The 21,210-nt window shown below is 35.2% G+C and overlaps 1 protein-coding gene across 3 annotated transcripts in view; it reads right to left on the reverse strand.

Moving 5' to 3' along the window:
- The window catches only part of THSD7A (thrombospondin type 1 domain containing 7A), a 465,278-nt gene that overhangs the window by 190,045 nt on the left and 254,023 nt on the right, over positions 1 to 21,210 (reverse strand). For 2 of the 3 annotated variants that reach the window (XM_004743432.3, XM_004743430.3), the window contains exons 3-5: positions 18,333 to 18,581; positions 15,418 to 15,599; positions 11,197 to 11,265 (exon numbers count right to left, since the gene is read on the reverse strand). In XM_004743432.3, coding sequence (XP_004743489.1) covers positions 11,197 to 11,265; positions 15,418 to 15,599; positions 18,333 to 18,581 — 500 coding nt within the window. The remainder of the gene's footprint in view (positions 1 to 11,196; positions 11,266 to 15,417; positions 15,600 to 18,332; positions 18,582 to 21,210) is intronic. The other variant, XM_004743431.3, reaches the window with a different exon arrangement.

The following is a 21,210-nucleotide window of genomic DNA, read 5'->3' on the forward strand; positions in this document are numbered from 1 at the left end:
AGTTCCAGTTACTTGATTATGGCTGGAAGCAAAAGCCTAACATCTTTGGTTTTCTGAAGATTTAAAGTATTTACTTAGGCTGATTATTTACAGGTTTTGTGATGAGTTTCTAAATACATGACTTAGAATTTTCATCTCTGGCTATTAGAAGAAGAAATTTTACTAGAGAAACAGTAATTGGTAATCGTATGTATCAGCTCTTAGGGGTCATTACTAAGTCCATTTATTCATTTATTCAGTGAACACTTATTACATATTGCCTATTTTGTGAGTGATATTTTTTCCCCTAAGTAGTTTTAAGGGATTTGTATTAACACATCTATTCAAAAGATCATGCAGCTTGAACTATTTAGATATATGCACTCTGATGTTGTTCTCAAACTTTTATTTATTTTGCCATTACAAGAGTGTGTGGAGGGGAGATAAGCATATCTGAGTGTTATGATTCAAGATGTCAAAGAGAAAGATGAATATATGAGTTTGCTCCTCAGGGGAGAATTTTGGGCTAGATATACAAATTTGGGGAGGTAAATACCCTGGAGTTCCAAATAATATCACTCCGCAGTCACTTTCTCTCACATCATCCTATTTTAGTCCTCTGCATGATACTTATTGCTGCCTGATAATTTCTTATTTATTTAATTTCTTTGCTTATTCTTCTTGTAAAATGTAAACTCTGTGACAGAAGGAATTCTGTGTTAGTCACTTCTCAATTTTTAGTATTTAAACAGTGCTTACACATAGAAAGCACTCAGTAAATATTGGTCTAATGGATGAGTGATTTTCTGCCATATAAAATTGGAACACAGGCATTTTCATACATTTGTAGTTTTATTATCATTAAATAAGAATAATCTTGGGGCGCCTGGGTGGCTCAGTGGGTTAGGCCGCTGCCTTCGGCTCGGGTCATGATCTCAGGGTCCTGGGATCGAGTCCCACATCGGGCTCTCTGCTCAGCAGGGGGCCTGCTTCCCTTCCTCTCTCTCTGCCTGACTCTCTGCCTACTTGTGATTTCTCTCTGTCAAATAAATAAATAAAATCTTGAAAAAAAAAAAAAAGAATAACCTTACTAGACCACTGGCTCTGAGACCTAACTGATATTTAAAAGAAGGCACACATTCTAAAACCAGCATCACTTGGAGAAGAGTTCACTTTTTGTCCAAAATTAAACTGGCAACTGGCTTACAATTAATAACCCTAACTCAAGGGCACAACGAGTTAAGATCACAGGTTTAGGAGCCAGCCATTTTGATCTACAATCCTCATTATGATATTTACTAGATAAATGTCTTGATAAAATCATTTAATTTCTCTTTATCTCAACATTATATAAATATAGTACTTACTTCATAGACCTGTGGTGAGGGTCTAATAAGCAAATAAATATAAAAGAGAACAATGTCTCACATAATTTTTATAGGATATTATCATTATTACTGCAAGTTAACTCCTTTAAGTCCATAGATTTATTCGTGGGAGTCATTTTATCTTAAAGAAGATAATGGAAAGGTAAATTACTTCTTCTAAGAGATGGAATTATTGTTGACGGTAGTCTCACTTGCATGTGTTTCAGAGTTTTGCTATGGTTTATGAGCTATGGAATAGATTTATGACCTTGGATTTTTCTTTATCTGTGCCTAAAGTTTTTCTTTGCCCTGCATCTAGTTTAACTGTGGATTCATCCTTCTTTTTGAAGTGACATAATATTTTATTCAAGTTTAGGTCTTTGTCAAGCCTTTTGATTTTCCTTTAAGGACGCTAATCCTATCCTCTCCTAGATGATGACTGGAAAATGTGTCTCTGCATTTAACTGCACCTAAACAGAAACCAGAATAGCAGTACTCCAGATCCTTGTGTCAGGGGATATAAGGAACTCTCTGCTTCCCAGTATCTATCAAAGCTCTAAGAAGGGTTGCCCGAGGGAATAGCTGTACATCCTTTCATTTAGATATTCTCAACTCTGTACCTGTGTTATCTCGCTTAGCAGAGACCTATAAATTTTATAACATTACACAACCCACATTGATTTCTTTTTCCTGAATTAACTTCCATATTTAATGTAATGGCCTACATTGAGGAAAACTGCTTTAAGAAAAAGCTTCTGTATAAAACTCATTGTGGGGGTGCCTGGATGGCTCAGTCATTAAGCATCTGCCTTCAGCTCAAGTCATGATCCCAGGGCCCTGGGATCGAGTCCTGCATTGGGGAGGGTTCCTGCTCAGTGGGGAGCCCGCTTCTCCTTCTCTCACTCCCCCTGCTTGCATTTCCTCTCTTGCTCTGTCTCTTTCTGTCAAAAAAATAAATAAAATCTTTTTAAAAAGAAAATAAATAAAACTCATTGTGATGTTTCTTATAAAAATGTTAATGAGGATATAATTTAATATAGTTACAGTGTCTTCTTTATGAAGGCCTACGTGAATTTTCTTTCTAACACAGAAATTGTTCTGCTTTTCCTTTGAAAATGCTTTCTATTGTTCAATGGACACTGTGAATTTCACTATTAACATAGCATTCCTGTTTGCATCGGCTACTATAAGCTTAGAGCCAAAACCTGTGGTCTTACTTTAAGAGAATCACAGGATCTTATGGCATGTATTTTGTACATCTTCTTTATTACATTTGTTACTGGCATTCACCTATTAGTATTTTTCTTTAGCCCCACATTACTCAACAATTTATCCCTAAAATCAGTTTATGTCCTTTTACTGTTATATACTTACATAAAAAAACACCGAGGCATAGATAAGTATTAAAAATAACACCACCGAATGCAGGAGATTCTTTTCTAACTATGCACAGAATAAAAGCTACTTGATAAATTCAAGTCACTCCCAAACCAACAATATGAGTTATTTTCCCATAAAGAATATCTACTATGGGGAAATCTACATATATTTATAGAAGAGAATCATTACTCTCTCTAAAGCATACTACATACAGCACAAATGCATACTGTTCATGTGAAAACATTGACTATAATTCATAGCCAGTAGCTGCAGGCTTGATTCTGACAATGGAAAGTCTGGGACAAAGAGCAGATACAAAACCATAAGGGTACTTACTCAGTTGAGTCATATGAAATTGCCACTAGACTATAGATCTTGACCTACAGAGTTAGCAATTTCATATGATTCAATAGAATGCTGGTTCACATAATCATTGACAGGAATCTGCATGACCTTACAGAACCATCTCAGGAATAAACTCTGAGATGAATCCTAAAAAGGCTTAAATTAGGTTTATTTTTCCTTCAATTTTTCTGTTATTGGAGGCAGGTTTATTTATTTTTGTAATAGAGATAATATCAGATAATACAATCCACTTACTTCTGTGTTTTTGATAAAGTTGTGGAAAGTAATTATATCCAGCCATTTACTCTGAAGCAAATTCAAAGGGCAGAGAACTGTTATTGCAGTTTAGAAAGAACAAAATAACAAAACCAACCAAACAAACAAACAAGCAAAATGGCTTTGAATCCATCCACTATTACTTACTACCTTTGTTTGTCAGGAAAATTATTCTCCAATTATCCACTTAGTCATGTATTGATGGAAAGATATTTTCTATCACAACATGTTAGTTCTTTTTCTTACCCCTTTGCTGTGGATATATTTTTGGAAGACAGTGAGAAATGGATCAACAGCTTTCCTAGTGAAAAACAGGATTTTATTTCAAAATACTTCTAGAAATTTCTCAGGAAGTAGGTACTTAATTGATCCAAGACTTTCTAATCAGACCTGGCTGAGAACATGTAAAACAATTATTTTTCTAAAAGTTCTTTTTTCTTCATCTCCATATTATCATTATTATTATTTGGACAAGAAGAGTTAAGTACTCCAAGGCATAATGCTACCTGATCAATGTGGTTTTAGATACCTAGGAATCCTGTGTAATGTAAGGGGCAGACGGACCAGAGTGGCCTTCTCAGGTTGAGCAATGGTGAAAGTGTTCTTTGTAGAGCAACCAAACAATCCCAGATTTCCTGTGAGCATTTCCTTCAGAATCCTTGAACCACAGAGTGTCGGTTAAACTTCTCAGGGATTCGCGGTCACAAAGTAAAGGAAGCTGTAATTAATCTGCCTCTCATAACTCTAGCAGTAAAATTAGTTATATTTCTTTTTAGTTTGGACTAATATAAATAAAGTCTACACTTTCCAAGAAAGGAGCAATTTCATATATAAGGTAAGAAAGCAGCAGGACCTTGGGACATATCGTAAAGAGACTCCATGAATTATACATCCTGTTATGTTTCTCAGCTACCAAGGCTGGTATGCTATTAAGTCTTTACTACATGTAAAAGGTTTAAAGTAAAACTATTTAAAATATCCCTCCCTTTTTCTCAAATTAACCAGAAAAGTAAAGATAAAAACAAAAGCAATGAATATTCATTTTGGCAAGTAGTAAGTGCAAGGCCTTATGCTAGGATGTGTTTTACATATGTTCTCATTAGGCCTCCGCAGAGGACAGGAAAACAAAGGAGGAAAAAAATGAAGTTGGTGAGACACAGAGATGAATCTAAAATGAAACTCGATGAATCAGATGCCCAGCAAATCAAGATCCTCTGACTGAAGGGTTTCCTCGGTCTTAAAATATTTCTAAATGACACAATAGCAAATGTACCGAGACCTCCGGTAAGAATGGTGGATATTACTGTTAACATTTCGGAAGGAAAAACACAGTGCCCTCCTCGGAAACTTGAAATATTGGGGGGCTGGCATAAGTATTCATGAGAGAATTGTAAAATAATAGAATTCTATGTAATCAAGTGGTAAATTGTGTAATATAGTATGAGAGGGCTTTCGGCTTTGGGTGAAGAGAGATAGATCACTGAGGCCTTACAGTGTGAAAAAGATTATTTGAAATAGGAGGAGTTACTTGGATAGTTTGGGGACAATGGCTGGAGGGCTTTTACTGCAGAGAGTAGAGAAGCATCAAGAAAAAAAAATGACAGAGATCCCAACTGTCACTGTTGCAACTGATAGGTAATCCTTAGCTTCAAGAAAGTCCTTGTATATTAGCACATAGAGCCCAGACTCTAACATTGAGGACATGTAGCTTTGTTGAACATAAAAAATACTAAATTGTAAAGAAGTACATCAAATGCATATAATTTTAAGAATATGGATGACTACTCTGAATTCCTTAATTATGTTCAGTATACAATTTTTTTTCATAAATGACTTCACCCCATAAGAGGTATTCTTAGTGGATTCCAGTTTAATAATATGACAATACGGAGTGTGTATTTTGAGTGTATTTTTGTGGGCAATAAATGGTGAAACCTTTCCAAGATGAATCTGTTGTCATGGCTTCCTTTTCCCACTGCTATTCTCCCTGGTTTATTTCCCTTTTTATTGCCCATTGCTTTTAGAAGGAATAAATATTAATGAGTTCCACCATGTAGTTTGTACTCCTCTGTTAACACTGGTGAGAGTAGCTACTCCCTATTGAGCAATCATCAGCAAGGCAGGCAACAGTCAGCCACAAACCATTTCTTTTACATTCTTAGAGAGCAGGACTGTGCTTCTGAAAAAAAAAAAAAAATGCTATTCATTCACCACCGCGCATCCCTGAGTGCTCATTTCAAAATTCCTTCTGGTGCTATCATTCATCTACAACGGACTCAGAGAAATAAGTGCTTAAGGGTTACAAAAAGCACATGTACTACAGTCACTTGACAGTGTCAGGTTACGTGACATTCTATCCACCATCTTTCTTTCATTAAAGGAAGGTCCTTCACGAACAGCCATGGCTTTGTTCCATCTGGAGTTACAGGTATGAAGGAAGATGAAACAGTATCTGAGAGCATTACGTGTTCTTCCTCTCCAATATCCTAGCTTAACAACTAGCAAGGTTTCGTGGTTTTCTAAAGATTTGCCGCTCAGGAAGCTAAAACTAGGCTTGATGAGTGAAAATAAGACCAGTGTTAGAATTCAAAGTTCTACTTCACTTAGAATTCAAAGTTCTATTTCCCTTCTGAGGGCATACAGTGACTCCCAGACATCCCAGCCTCCCCAGGCTGACCTCCAGAACTGCAGAAAACCTGTTTTCTGGACATGTATGCCTTTGTTTCTGTGTGTCATCTAAGGGCAGTGATTCTCTTTTGGATCTAATAGAGTCCAAAAATCTGTTTTAGGATTTGGGACAGATTTATGGAGAAACCCCAGAAGCTTAAGGTTCAGGGCCCTTGTCATGCACAGTCCCTTTCTGAGAAGACTCTGGCAGAGATCTTAGTGATTTTGTATTTGGAATTCTGCTTTTAAAAATAACAACAACAACAACAACAACAAAAATAAAAATAAATAAAAATAACAACAACACCACCAATAATAATAATAAGCGTCCCTTAAATTGTATAAGCTTTGAGCCTTAGTAAACCTGGAGCTTCCCTACCCCTGTCCCAGTCTCTCCCACAGTTTTGGAAAGGCTTCTAAAAAAGGGCTCTCAAGAGCTTTGTGGTAAAATCATGTCCTGATTATAATCACAATGGTGTTTATAAAAAAGACAGAGATTCCTAAACCCATTCCAGACTTAATGGAATCACAATCTCAGTGGACAACATCTGGGAATTTTTGCATTTTCTTAAAGCATCCAGGTGATACTTAAACTACATTCTGAGGATATATACTTTTCAGAAAAATAATTCACCCAGTGAATACGCTGAAGGTTTCTTTACTAAGGATAAACCATGGCTGTAGTGTTCTTTCAGGGCTTAAATGAAGAATCTCAATCTGTGGGGCCTCTTCATGTCAGCCTAGCGAAGGGTCAGTTCTGAAACCCCAGTAAATGAAACTATAGTTACAAGGTTACGATTAGGCTATAGGTACCCTGAAGATAGGGATCAAGTCCGCTTGTTTTAAACATTCTGTCTTCAACATCTAAATCAGTGATGAAACTTAATAATTGTTCAATAAGTATTTACTGTGTGAATGAAGGACTATCAAGTGAGATATCCAGACTTGTAGCACTTCATCAGTCAGATGGGGATGGACGTTGAGAAGAGTAACACTGTGGAGAATGGACACGAATGAGTTTAATATTAAGTCCCTGATTCCAACTGTTTGTTTCCCACATTAAGCTTTTAGTCTTTGCAGCAACCAAACAATTAACATAGTGTCTTAATAAATTCAATCAATACTGTTGCTGTTATCACCATTGTTATTTCTATTGTTTTCTTGTGGACTCAACACTTGGGACTTAAGATTAGGTATTTTAACGATCTCATTAGACTTCATGCTGCTGGAGAAATTCCATTGTTTCTGGCCTATTAACCTCTCTTTGTGTCATAAAAACTATTTTCCAATGTTTTATCCTGGTTAGCATAATAGTACTCACATATTTTATCAGCATACCATCTATGACTTCATTCAAGACTCCAACATAGGTAATAACTTTTATCTTTTCTAGGTAATAATTCCTTTGATATGATTGTCTTTGCCTAGGTAATAATGCCCATATCATGTATCTTTCCCATTAGCAAACTGGGAAAAATGAATGACAGAAAGGGAGAAAGGTTTGAAACATGAACTTTTGGGGGTTTCTCTCCTTCAGTTTTCTGAATAATAAAATTATCCATTTAATTGATAAAGCATTTAATCTTCTGAAGAGTTTTGATGCTGCATAATTTAAGTCAATCTACATTATTTCCTAGAGAAAATAAAAATTTCAACTGTACTTTATATGTACAGATTGCATTATTGCCTGGAAATACACCATGTGTAGTCTGTGTGTTTACATATTTGCCAGCAATGGTGAATGGTGGACTGATTAATCCACATTCTTAATTTGATCACTGTGAATACTTTATAATTTAGTTGATTGGTCTCATAGATGCAGTAATAATTAAAACAAAATAATTTTCTGTAATAACCTCTGACTAAATATGACTTATATAAAAGTCATATTTCTAGATTTTTTTTCTCTTTATTTGGTCTTAATTAGATCATCTCTGTAAGAAAAAAACAAGTTTTCTCTTATTTAACATCTTATTCTCATTGAGTTGATTGAACTTTATTTAGTCCTGTTTATTTCCTTTGTTGGACTGGAGAGTGTATATATATCTATAGATATATATCTATTTTATATGATTATGTAATTATAATATTAATAATTTCTACTTTGATCATTATTCTTACATTTTTAAAATACATACTGACTTAATACAATATAAGGGAGCTCAATATCTCCCCTGAAACATACTCCTTATCATTTCCTTCTGCCATAGATTACCAGAGTGTTTTAGTCATGTATTCATACAGCGTCATCATATCTAGACTTACTTAGATCACACAGATGGTTATCAAATTCTTTGTGCATCTTGAATTCTTCTGTTCTTGGTTTCAGTTTCCTTCATCTTAAACATTATCATTTAGGAGCTCTTTCAGTGAGAGCTTCATAGAGGCAAAACCCTTTCACTTTGTCCATAGTTTTTAATGGTAGGTAGCTGGATAAATAAATCCAAGTTGACATTTATTTTCCTCTCAGCACTTTCAACATATCATTGTTGTTATTTTGCTTTTTGCAGCTTTTGAGAATTTCACTATAAACTGTTAATTCCTTTTTAGTTAATTTGTGCCTTTTCTTTATTCCTTTTACTTTGTCCTTATATAGCTGATGAACTGAAATCTCACTCACTATATCAAAGCATGTATATATTATCATACTGCTTGGAAACTCTTGATTTTGTACATTCTTATCTTTCATCAAATCTACAAAATTCTCTCATCTTTTTCATACATTCTCTTATTCTGAACCTTCTTGTTTAATTCTGCATGACTTACTTCATTTTTATTCTTAACTCCTATTTTCAATGTTGCATTTTGAATAATTTCCTTACATTTGTCTTGAGCTTACTAATAACTGTTAAACTCAGTCCATCTCATCAACCCATTTATTTATTTCCAATAAAAGCACTTTTCAGTTCTAGAACATCTTTTACTTTCTTTCTTTCTTTTTTTAAAATCTGGTCTTTTTTTACTGTGACTCATTATATTTAATGTTTTAATTTTTCCCTTTATAGTAAGTTCTAGCACATATCTTTATGGTCTCTAACTGCTATTTCCAATATTTCCAACACTGCAAGTCTCATCTTAATATTTGTTAGGTATTTTAAACCCTGTATAAAATGGATTATTATTCCTCACGTAGTTTGCAGTTTTGATGGCACAGTTTATCTGGGGAAATGCTGTGGCTTAGGTTAAGGTATTTGCATCTTTAGAGTTTTGGCTTTTCCTTATGTCAGGCAATCTGGAGTACCATTGGCCTGATGCCATTTCTTATACTAATTTCTCAGCTTTGTGGTCTTTGGACTCATGGAAGTACCATAAATTAGAAACGTAACTAATTAGTGGTGAGTCCAAGCCCATAGTTGGAACTCTTAGGAGAGGTTTATTCACACTGAGGTTGAGACTGACCTGCTTCCTTGCCAAAACTTTTCCTTTATAAGTTAACTGAGTTTCTCTACTCATTTGCTGGTACAATAACCCTTTAAGGTTGATGAAATAAAGCAGTACTTCTGCTTGTACACTTTTTTTTTGCGGGGGGGAGCTCTAAGTTATATGTCATTCCCCTTATCTGCGTCATCCGCCCAAAATCCCTGTAATGGGTAACCCTCCCTCTGTACGTACAGTTACTGCCTGAGGGCGACCATGGAAACCTCAACCTTCTTGATTTGTTTTGAGAAATCATTTGGTTAATCAAGACCTCAGTTCTGCACTTAAAAGCATTTAAAATAATACTGTATCCTGTTTTGTAAGGAAAGGTTTTCAGCTATTCTAATCTGCCATATTACTGGAAATGGAACAGAGGAATCATTTAATAGGTATTTTTAGGCAAATAAAGTTAAATAATGCACATAAGGACACAGGGCCAGGCAGAAATGAAAACGAGGTTTCCTGATTATCTGTCTAGGTTCTTTGGAAAATAGCCTTAAGATGAAAATTCACCAAAAGAGGTTTTTAAGCTGTTATGTAACTAGAAAAGAGAAATAAGATACATAAAACATGTTCTCTTAACTGACTGGCCAAATTGAGGCACAGTGCCTGAATTTTGACTTTCCTCATTTGCTCCAACTAGATCATGTTTCCCGTATTCAAAGTCAGAAGTGTGAGTAACTGTTTATTCAGGAATGAAGGGTCTGCTTGATTATAACCCCTTGCTGAAATCAGGAATTTTTTAAGTGCATTTGAAATGTTAAAAAAAAATAATTTTTAGACAAATTTTAAAAATTATAGCATTTTACAAAGGGGAGAGTTAACATGTCAAACAAGAAATGTTTATTAAATGTCAACTAGTCAAAGGTATCATAAGACCTTTTTCACGCCTGTGTGATTTCCAAGCTGTCTCACTTTATATATATATATATATATATATATATATATATATATATATATATATATATTCTTTTGATTGCTTTTTTGGTTGAGTACTTCTTGATATCTCGTTAGTAAGCTCTTCCTCTACTAAAAATTCTAAGTTACCTTGAGGGTAGACCACTGACCAGCTTAATCTAATTCCCAGCATGTTAAGTTTTTATTAGCTTCTTTCCCAGCAGCTGACACCTCTTGGCATCTTACTTTCTATTTTGTAATCTACTCACCACAAATTTGATAGAGTTAACAGTCTTTCTCTCCCACAAAATATCCTGAGAAGTAATTTCCAAGAAATATCTGACTTTTTCAGGGATACCCTATGTTTTAATTATTCTATAATTGTATCACAGTGTTTTTTACATCCAACTGCATCCTTGTAGACTGTCTCCAAAAGGCAGCCATGGTATGATTTAGTTCCTTTTTCATTTACTTTATTAAAATTAGTAGAGCACAAAGTGGTGTACTTAGAAATATGATACATTGTGAAAAGTGCTCATATTCTCATTAATTTATTTCAACAGAAGTGTTCATAACCAAATGTTATATATCTGTATATATAATTATGTTATCCTACTGACATTTTTAAGCCAGCAAATTTTAAAATCTTTTTATGTTTTTCTAAAATTTACATCTATATAATGATACTGCAGAAAGTCAAGAAACAGTAAAGCACTTCCATCTCAAAATGTATCTTCGATACATTTCTAGAAAAGTAGAAAGTAAAAGTAAACTTCTATCTTTCCTGGATGGTTTACCTCAGGAAATGTACAGAGAATCTTTGATATGCATTTCTGATTTAAATGGCATGTAAAATGTTCTCACCTACCTGTTATTTCAAAAGTGATGGATAGGAAAGGTGCAGCACTAGACTTCGACGTACTCTGATATTTACTTTCTGAAATAACAGGGAAACAGCACCATAAGCATAGCCTTTTTTTCCTCCCCCCAAATAGCTTGACTAAAGTGGGCTATTTATGGAAACTATAGATAAACGACTGTAATTATAAATAATTTGCATTCCATTTAGAGATGGTGACTATTTTATTTCCCTGTTTCTTGGCAGAACATGGGAAAATAAGAATTCTTTATTCATCTCTTGCTCTACCCATTCACAGTTCAACCATCCTTCCTTCCAGCCATCTTTCCACTGATCCTCCAAACTTCCTGCTGGTTTATTTTATGTCATCATATAGCCTCACTATCCAGGCTGTTTTTCTTAATAACCTCAAATTCCAAACACCTTATCCAGATTTCAGTGTGGATTTTTTGATATGTTTTCTACAAAAGAATGCTCCAAATTTTCCTAAAATACATATCACGGAAAATTTCATGGTGCTTTATAACCAATGCTCTTGGTTCCCCTCATTTAGAAACATGTTCAATCTGTATCAAAAGAAAGAATTTCTTGAATTACCATAGCTAAAATCTACTTTCATTTCACTTTGAGCTCTTTCAACAATCAATTCATGTTCATGCATCCAATGATCAGCAACATTTTCATCAGCTTTCTAGCTACTGCTAACCTCCCCAGGGGCAAGGCTTCTTCCTGTCATATTCTGATAAGGGTAGCTTTCATAAACTAAACATTCTTCACAGTCTGGTGGAATTCTGATCAGCCAGCTGAACAGAAATTGTCCAGGGTCTTACTACTAACTCCTCTCAGTAGAAACCTGTCAAAATTTTCTTCTAAAGAAGTGGGAATTTTGCTCACCTGAATATTGTAGGGCAAAGTTTGTCAGGATTGGAAGGGATACCTACGGCCTGCAGCAGTCCATGAATAAAATGTGGATACTCTCCAATATCAAGTAGATACATTTTTCCTATTGTCAATAGACATAATCACCAATTTATTGAATATTCTAATGATATAATTCAACCAACACAGGTAGGATACTAGGTTGTAAATATAATACATTATACTTTGTGACTACTTTAATAATACATATTTTGATTTTCTGGAAATTAAATATATTAGCTCCAGGGAGGAGAATTTTTGTGGTGTGGTTTGACTCTATGAAGAGTAGTGAATACACCAATGAATAAAGTGATTTAACATGGCTCTGCCCTTGTACTTAGGTGGTCATTACCATTCTTCTGTGTAATGTGATGTGCCAAGACAATAAAGGAATTTTATGTGAACTTCCTATCACTTGTTTTCAGTATTTCTGTATCGGGAAATTTTATTTTGAGTTAAAGTATTTTATTTTGGGTTAAGGTATTTTTTAATAGCTAGGTTACATGTAAAAACAAGACATTTATTCGTGGAACACATAGTGAGAATCGACATAAGCAACAGCATAGACTTTGTTCTTCTTATTAACAACAATATGAATTGTTCTTGGGGTAGGCTGTTCATAGTTACACGATCAGGATTACTTGAGATCAGTACCTTCTTATTAGGATTGATTGAAGAAGTTATTTTGAGAACTTTTCCTCTCTTTATAAAGTAAGCTTTCATTCTTTCCTTTTTACTGAAGGAAAACAGAATGTGCACAATCCCCACAGCCCACAGCCTAATTATTCTCCATTCACACAAATTTATAGTCTTTACATGTCACCCTTGGGATCCTGGCATATTGAATAATATACCTTTGGGAAATGTTAAGTGCTTCTGGGAGGAAGTTCATATAGCCTCAGTTCTGACCAAAAAAAAAAAAAAAAAAAGGCTGCAACTTTTAGGGAGAATTAACTATTTTTACAAAGACTACATAAATCTTACTAGTACTCTTGCTTTTATTTGAAATGAAAGGACATAAGTTCCTATATACTTATTGGTAAACATTATTTTTTGCCATATCAATTATTTCCATATCCATGGGTTTTGTTTTGGCATTTGCTTTTGTCCAAGAGACACAGCTTAACAATGATACTCTTTTTGTTTTCCTTTTACACTGTGACTTTTATTTTTGGTGCTCTTCCATGCTTTGACAGTGGTAGGGAGACTGTGGCAAAATGATTAAAAAAGAAATACGCAGTTGCAATTCAGAATTCTGAAGGATCTTTTGAAAGTAATAACCCACAGGACATAATTGACATTCAGAAACTAAAATCTGATCTACCTCTAGCAATGAAATTATACTACTCTGAAAGGACTGCTATAATAAATCCACCTAAGAGTGTTAAAAATGTAGCCATTAAAATGGCCAAGAAAATATTAATGTACTAACATTACATGTTTTATGCTACTTCCTTACAACCTCAAGATACATTAGTAGCAAAATGTATCCTGAGGCTAGATTCCTAAATGAGTTGACATGCTATGTAAAGTTAACAGCTACAAAACAATTAAATTTTGCAAGATGCAAATGCATAACTTCAGTGTCTGTTTCTATGAACTGCTGGTCACTGGTACTGCTCATTTTGGGAGAGGCAGAGGAGTCATCTCCTATTTTTTGAAACACCCATTTCTCTTGGTTCTTTCCCTTCTCTTCTGGTCCTCCATCAGAATGCTTCTCTGAATATTCTCATTTTGGGGGTTTTATTCTTATTTTTTTCCTTTACCAACGAACATATCTGCTGGGAAGTACTATTCTATCCTATTTCAACTTGCCAAATACCACATTCTCATCTTTCTTAGCAAAATTTCTCTTTTGTTTTTGCTTTTCTTTAACGGTGTGCTCTATTTATATATATATTTTTTATTTGTATTTTTAAAGATTTTATTTACTTATTGACAGAGAGAGATGCAGCGAGAAAGGGAACACAAGCAGGGGAAAAGAAGAAGCAGGCTTCCCAATGAGCAGGGGGCCTGATGTGGGGCTTGATCCCAGGACCTTGGATCATGACTTGAGCTGAAGGCAGACACTTAACGAATGTGCCACTCAGGAGCCCCTAATGGTGTGCTTTAATACATGCTGTCCCCCCTGCCTGTAATAAACTTCCTCTTGCATTCCTTACCCACTTACTGTATGGAATGTGTGTGTTATCACTCAGCTGTAGGCCACTTCCTTTCTGTTTCTGTTTCTATGATACTCCTACCGCTATTCTGAAACTCAAGTTATATTCATATTGTAGTTCATATTGTATTATATTTGTTTGTGTGCCCTCACGCTAACCAGGAGCACTTTCTTGTCACGGAATTTGTACTGATATTTCCATCCTCACTACCTTACACAATTTTTGGAACTCTGCTGGCAACTAACAGATATTTATTAAACTGTCTAATGATAAAAACCCTGCTATCCTTCAAATCAAGGGAAGGTAAGAAGGTATGCTTCTAACATTGTTTAAAAATATTCCTATTTGTTGGCACTTAAGAGTAACTAACTAAATACAAACTTGATCCAATAATGATTAGAATTTTAGAGTAATATTAATAAATACTAATATATACTTTAAGCATGGGCCATGTTGCACTCACTTATCCTTGGCACACTTACCGAGTCTGGTCCTCACATTGAGATTCAGACCAAAAAAATGTCTAAGATATGTCTGCCAGGTCAAGGGTTTAAACAGACGGTTTTTAAAAAATGTCATGCCTTTCAGTTGTTTTTTTTTTTTTTACTGTAGTTGTATTCTGCACTTTTTCCATATTTATCTCATTTAAATTCACATTGAAAATTTCACTCAATAAATACATCATTATTTCTTCAATATATTTATCTTTCAACCATATTACAAACAGCAAAAGGGGCTGTTCTTTCACAAGCAGGTTTTACATCACATTCAAGGAAATTCCCGACTTTAGAATATGTATGAGCATTCTATGTGTATATTTACATTTTGTTCTATTTTTATAATTAATTATGCCTGCTAAATTTTGACTTAGAGTTTGCATTAAGAAAATTTAGAGACTTGTCAGTAAATTAGAATTGACCAGAGACAGAATTGAATTGTTTTTTTTTTTAATGAAAATTTAAATTAGTGTTCACCATAGTGGATATCAACCATGATGTGAATAGAATCATGACTATTCATGTTCCAAATATCTATAAGTATATCTATATTTATATCTATATCTATAACTATATCTATATCTATCTTCCTGCAAGGTGATTCCATGCTCAATCTCCATGCTTAAGTCCTTAAGAAGAAGAAGACAGTTTACCTTCTTTGTCCTTGTGGGTGTTTAAGTGTGAGAGGAGGTCTTCATTGGCTTGCACGCAGTATACCTCTCGTGTCTGGACCCCTCCCCCACAGAGGGCTGTCTGGTTGCCCCGCCTCTTGTCCTGCTGACTGAGCAAAGGGTCCACACAGCACTCGGTCCACTCTGTAGTTCTCCAGCCGTACCTAAAAAAAGTAAAAGCTGGCAATGACAACCATGTTTATTGAGTAAAACTTTGCTCTGCTCTTCCAATTTTTTTTTCTGAAGAAGATTAATCTAAAAAACACTTTCCTCTCGAATCAACCACAGGCTACTACATCTGTGGTGCGGACTCAGTTTCAATTTCCTCTCTTTCATCCTTAGCAGTGCTCCACTTAAAGAGGGGTTAAATTTAGGATGATCCTGTTTTAATTGCAATTACTGGAAGTTACTTATAAATATTTTATGAAAAGAGAGCATCATGCTGAAAACATAAAATTTTATGTTCAATTAAGCTGAACTCGGGCTTGCCCTTTCTGGATGCTTATAAACAAAGGAGGAGTGACTCTGGGAATGGAAAACATTCTAAATGACGACCAACCCAAACATTTGTTTTGCCTTTAATAAAACGCATGAAAATTGCTACTTCGTACTGGATCAAAATTATAATTGTGTGTTAGGATTAAAAAATATAACAATTCCGAGTTTTCTCCTTATTGTCAAGAATGAATGTTTTTCTGTAGCACTGAGAATCCCTGATGAGTGCCTGATGAATGTTGAAAAGAGCTGACGTTTCTAATCAGCGGAACACAGGAAAGACGATCTGTGGTTCTAAATTAAAGCTCCAATCAACATTATGATGTGAAAGAAATGTCGGGGTTTGTCAGCCCAACACGTGCTTTAAGGAGATGGCCAGGGAACTATTTCCTGATGCCACTAAAGATAGAGAGTGATGGCATTTCTCTACCTCGAGGAAAATGGATATTCTAAAAGCACAATGAAAATGGCTCATGTAGCACTTTGTGTCACTCTACCCAAGAAGCTTCTTCAGTAATCAGATTAACAGCCAACACAGGTACAAATGGAGGTGCTAATGTTCATCTCAATTAGACAAAAGAGTTAAATGGGCCTTCAGATGTCCAATCTAGGTGCTTTGCTTTGTCAATGGTGAAGTTTCCAGACAGTCAACCTGACCTTCACATCCATTCTCTCATTTTTATAAATGGCTCAACACAGGTGCAGGACTGGGCCATCAAGGAACAACATTCCCGACATTATGTTTATAAAGGAAGTAGAGCATTCAGGTAAATTAAAAAAAAAAAAAAAAGAAAGAAAGAAAAGAAAAGAAAACACGCATAATTAATGTCTTGAGTAAGACCACGGGGTGGGGGGGGTGACAAGGAATGTCAAACCAAATAAATTATTCATAAGTTGAGTTAAAATAAAAATTTCACTTTTTATAGAATGGAGTCTGAATGTAGGCCATCCTAGGACTACACTTTTTCTGATGTAAATTGGTCACGCATGCTATAAAAATGCTACCCTCCAAAAAGAGAGAGGACAAAGAGATTCAGAACATCAATTTATTTTGTCAGTGGTCTTCAAATATCTGAGAGGATAAAGAATAAAACACCTAGCTTGAATCAAAAAAGGAAGAAACTCATAGGAGATAAAACACAGGAGATCTTGACAACTTCCTCCAGCCTGTTACATAGAGAGGAACACAGGGTCAGTGGGATAAGCAGAGAAGTTTGGAAGGGAACTCCCTGCAGTTTTCAGCCCCTTGTTATATCAGGAGAGAACAGACGATTCCAAAGTGCTGTGTAACTGAAGGTCTCATGTAAATCATCACCATCTTTGCTATTACTTGTTATTATTGTTTGAAGTGGTAGTGGTAGGATTAATTTTCCTCCTCAGTGGCTCGTGAAGTTTGCGTTGTATGCAGGTTCTTTAAATGTTTGGAATATTCCAGAAAAGCTCTCAATAAAGCTTGTGCATATCTCTGAGAAACTAAGATTCTTTAAGTTGTCTTATAAATATGACTAGGCTCAAATGTATTTATTGCTAAGATAATTCACAGTAACGTCTTGGAAATATTTTTTTAAGGATAAGAAGAATTAGGATACATCGCTAAATATTTCAGAATTGGCCTTATTTCATCAGAATTCAATAAACATTTATTGGGCACTTGCTGTGTGCCAGGCCCTGTGATATATGCTGGTGATAAAAAACAAACAAATAAAAAAAAAAACAAAAAACAAAAAAAGGAAGTTAATAAGTACAATCCTGTCCTCCAGTAGCTTAAAGGCTCATTACTGTGGTGTAGTATTTTATCCTATTGGATAGGATTGTTATCTGTAATCTTGAATTTTAATAGGCCTTGCTTAATAAGCAACAGGAACCTATAGTTTGAAAGTTTATTTTATGTTATAGAACGGGGGTTGACAAACTATGACCCAACAACCAAATCCATCCTGTCCACTGTTTTTATGAATAATGGCTCATTGGAACAGATCCACTCATTCGTTTATATATGATCTCCGGCTCCAATAGTACTGTTGAGTCACTGCCACTGAGACACCTGTTTTGCCCAAAGCCTAACATCTTATCTTCCCCTTTACGGAAGAAAGTTATCAATCCCTATTACAGAAATATGTCAACAGAGAATTGCTGCTAAAAATCTAGACTTCAGAGAGTTTTGGAAATATAAGTCGCTAAAGACACATTTACTCTGTAAAACCAGAATTCTATAAGGACAGTGCTTGTAAAAACAGTATTTTATTTTCTCCTACAGATTCTAAGTGGGAGAAAATAAAAATAAAAATCCCTACTTCTCAACATACTATTCATTTAGCGTCAGCTGGGTAAGCGGAATGTGGGGAGACACGCAGGTTGGGGAGACGTCACGGCAGAGGAAGCCGCAGTCCTTATGTACTCACGTGGGACACGGGACGACTGCATCTCCTTGAGACGCACAGGGTTCTTTTTCTTCTAGTTCTGGACACTCTTTCTCGCTGCCAACAGGAAACTGCCTAATGATCCGCGTCCTGACACGAGTGCCTTTGGGGGATGCCGTGTCATAGCACGTTTTTGAGCAGGGACTCCATTCTGACCACTCTGACACCTGGCACTCTTTGGTGATCACACAGGACTGGAAGGTCATTGGCAGCTTCTCTTGCCGGCAGAAGCTGCAAAAGAACATTGGTATTCTCATCACAGACTAATAAGCAGTTATGAACTTTGTCTTCTATGCTCTAGAGTAAAATAAGCTTGGGCATTTTTATTTCTACTTGGAGATACAATTCCAATTTCATTGAAAATATATCAACATTTATGATGTGTAAAAGCAGTTAGACTCAAAGCTAACATTTGCATTTCCTCCTATTTTGCAAGAGTTGTTAAACTATTCATAGGAAATAGAAAATAAAGGGACGAAGCAAAATTAACTGAAACTAAGTTCACCATATTGTTCATTTCACTCATTCCAGATTTGTTTTAATTTAGAAAAAGTGAAACCAAGAGCCGTTAACATGTACTTTTCATTGTTGAGTGATTTAAATAAACATGCCTGGCTTACTTAATACAATAGTGTTTTAAATAGAAAATATAAGTTTAATATTATTTTTAATACCATTTGAAACTTCAGCTGCCGCTTACTATGATAATGTATGCTTATTCAAATAGATCAAATTTTCTAGTTCACACTTTAATATACAATATACATATAGGTAACTCAAATACATCAGAGTCATTAGAAATATGTCTATTCATGATTTAAAGAATACCCTCTCAATAATAAATCTCCCACATTTGCTTATCAGTAAAGTATTTATGTTCAAACTTTTCTCTCTCTACTCCTACTTGAATTAGAGGGATGTTGGATTCTAAACTGAAACATATATATACGAAGATGATGTTATGAATGTCAATGACTACAGGCATATGCACTTTGAGTGGTTTTCCTGGAATTGGATGGCCTTGTGTTGATACTCAGTTGAACTCCTGCCCATTCTGAATAACCAATAGTGCATGTTTACAAGACACAGTCAGCCTGTCGCCATGACAGAGCCATCTGTTCCAGTGGGAGAAGGCACTGATAATTCTGTCTTGTCATTCAGGTGCTATATTTAACTATGGTAATTAACCATAGGAGAGGCAGGTCCATTCTAATGCAACAACTCACATTCAATCTTCTTAATTCTACTGGCATGTGTAGGAAAATTGCATTTCTAGGAGACAATTAGAGCTCAAAGCATCAAAGTCAGTTTGTCTGAATTGAGAGGTCTGGGAAGAAGAATCATCCAAGAATTGTGGTAAAAGGGCCCTGTGAGTCAGCCCTGTTCTTCTTAGAACGAAAGAAAGGATCAAAACCCAATTTTTACTCAAATGGCATATATTGAGCATTAATAATATATTAGGTACAACACTAACTACAGAGCAAAACTTCCTCTGTAATGAGTAAGTTTTCATTCTAACACTTATGAGTTCATTCACAAAAATCAGGAAAAATAATGACCAAATCATTAACTCCACAGTGCCTCTCTTTAAAAATTTTTCCATATTTAATTTCTTCTTAGATACATTTCTTATCTTTCATGAGACTGTCTTCATATAAAAATGCATATATTATCCTCTGTGTAATACTTATTCAGTTCATGTTCCAAGTACAGGCAGAGGGATTGGCAATTCCTTTTAATCTTTTGTAGAGAATGTGACCATCATGTTTCCTCTAGTTAATTACCTCTAGTTAGTTACCCTGGATATCTGATAAAAGTCAGAAAGTCAACTCTGTTACTACATCGTACTGTGATAAAATGGCCCCTTTGGATATACCGCCTGTACTGGGGAAGCTACAAATACATGGTAAATAGCCACATCTTTGGGCTTCCCTGAATGTGGCAACTCTAGGAACGGGGCTTGTTTTTATAGGGACCTTGCAGGCTGTGACCATAGGTGGCTTCAAGAGATACCAGTTTCTGTGGATCATGAGATTTTTAAGTCAGGGCAGCTTTTAGATCTGTCTGATGTAGAACTCTTCTTCCAGTTGAACTATGCTGCATGGATTTCTATGAGTGTTCCTACCAGATGATGAACATCTGAAACTACTATCATGCCAAGTTCCTATTCTATATACTTCTAGGCAGACCTGATGCCAAATGCAGCCTAGGCTAGTCATGTGTCTTGTGTATATGCAACTAGGTTTAAAACCTCATTTGAGACCCCCAATAATCCTTTTAAATATTTACCATTATTATTTCCATTTTATGGGGAAGGAGTCTCCAAAAGGTTAGGAAACATGTTCAAGATCATATAGCTAGTTAGTACTAGATTGGAATTTGAATTAGGATTTTTAAAAATCAGAGCCCATTTTCTCAACCAGTCTTCCCTACTTGTCAGAATTTAAACTGTAAATCTTGGTATATTAGGACAAATGCTTTAGCTGAGGCCAAAGCCAAAGTTACTGGCTAATTGTCAATCTACTAGTATTGTTATTTCACTGCCCCAGGATTTGTACCATCTGTGCACTTTTAAATGGGCTGCTTGTCCTAAGGAAGAATTGGTGATTATGGAAAAGCCAAAAAAAAAATATTTCCTTGATAAATGTTAATTTTCAGAGCAGGTCCTACATATGAGAATTAGTGGCATAGACACAAAAACAGTATTGTTATATTAATATGTGACATATGTATTATTTATCCATCAATCTATTTTCTTTCTTATGATTTTCCAATACCCCAACAATTATTTCAACAAATGTGTTACCTCTACTTAATATCGGGCTTTGGGTGCACAAAGTCAAGAGTAGAGTAATTAGGT

The sequence above is a fragment of the Mustela putorius genome, unplaced genomic scaffold (genome assembly GCF_011764305.1).
Source record: "Mustela putorius furo isolate JIRA1106 unplaced genomic scaffold, ASM1176430v1.1 tig00003845_pilon_pilon_pilon, whole genome shotgun sequence".
NCBI classification, from domain to species: Eukaryota; Metazoa; Chordata; class Mammalia; order Carnivora; family Mustelidae; genus Mustela; species Mustela putorius.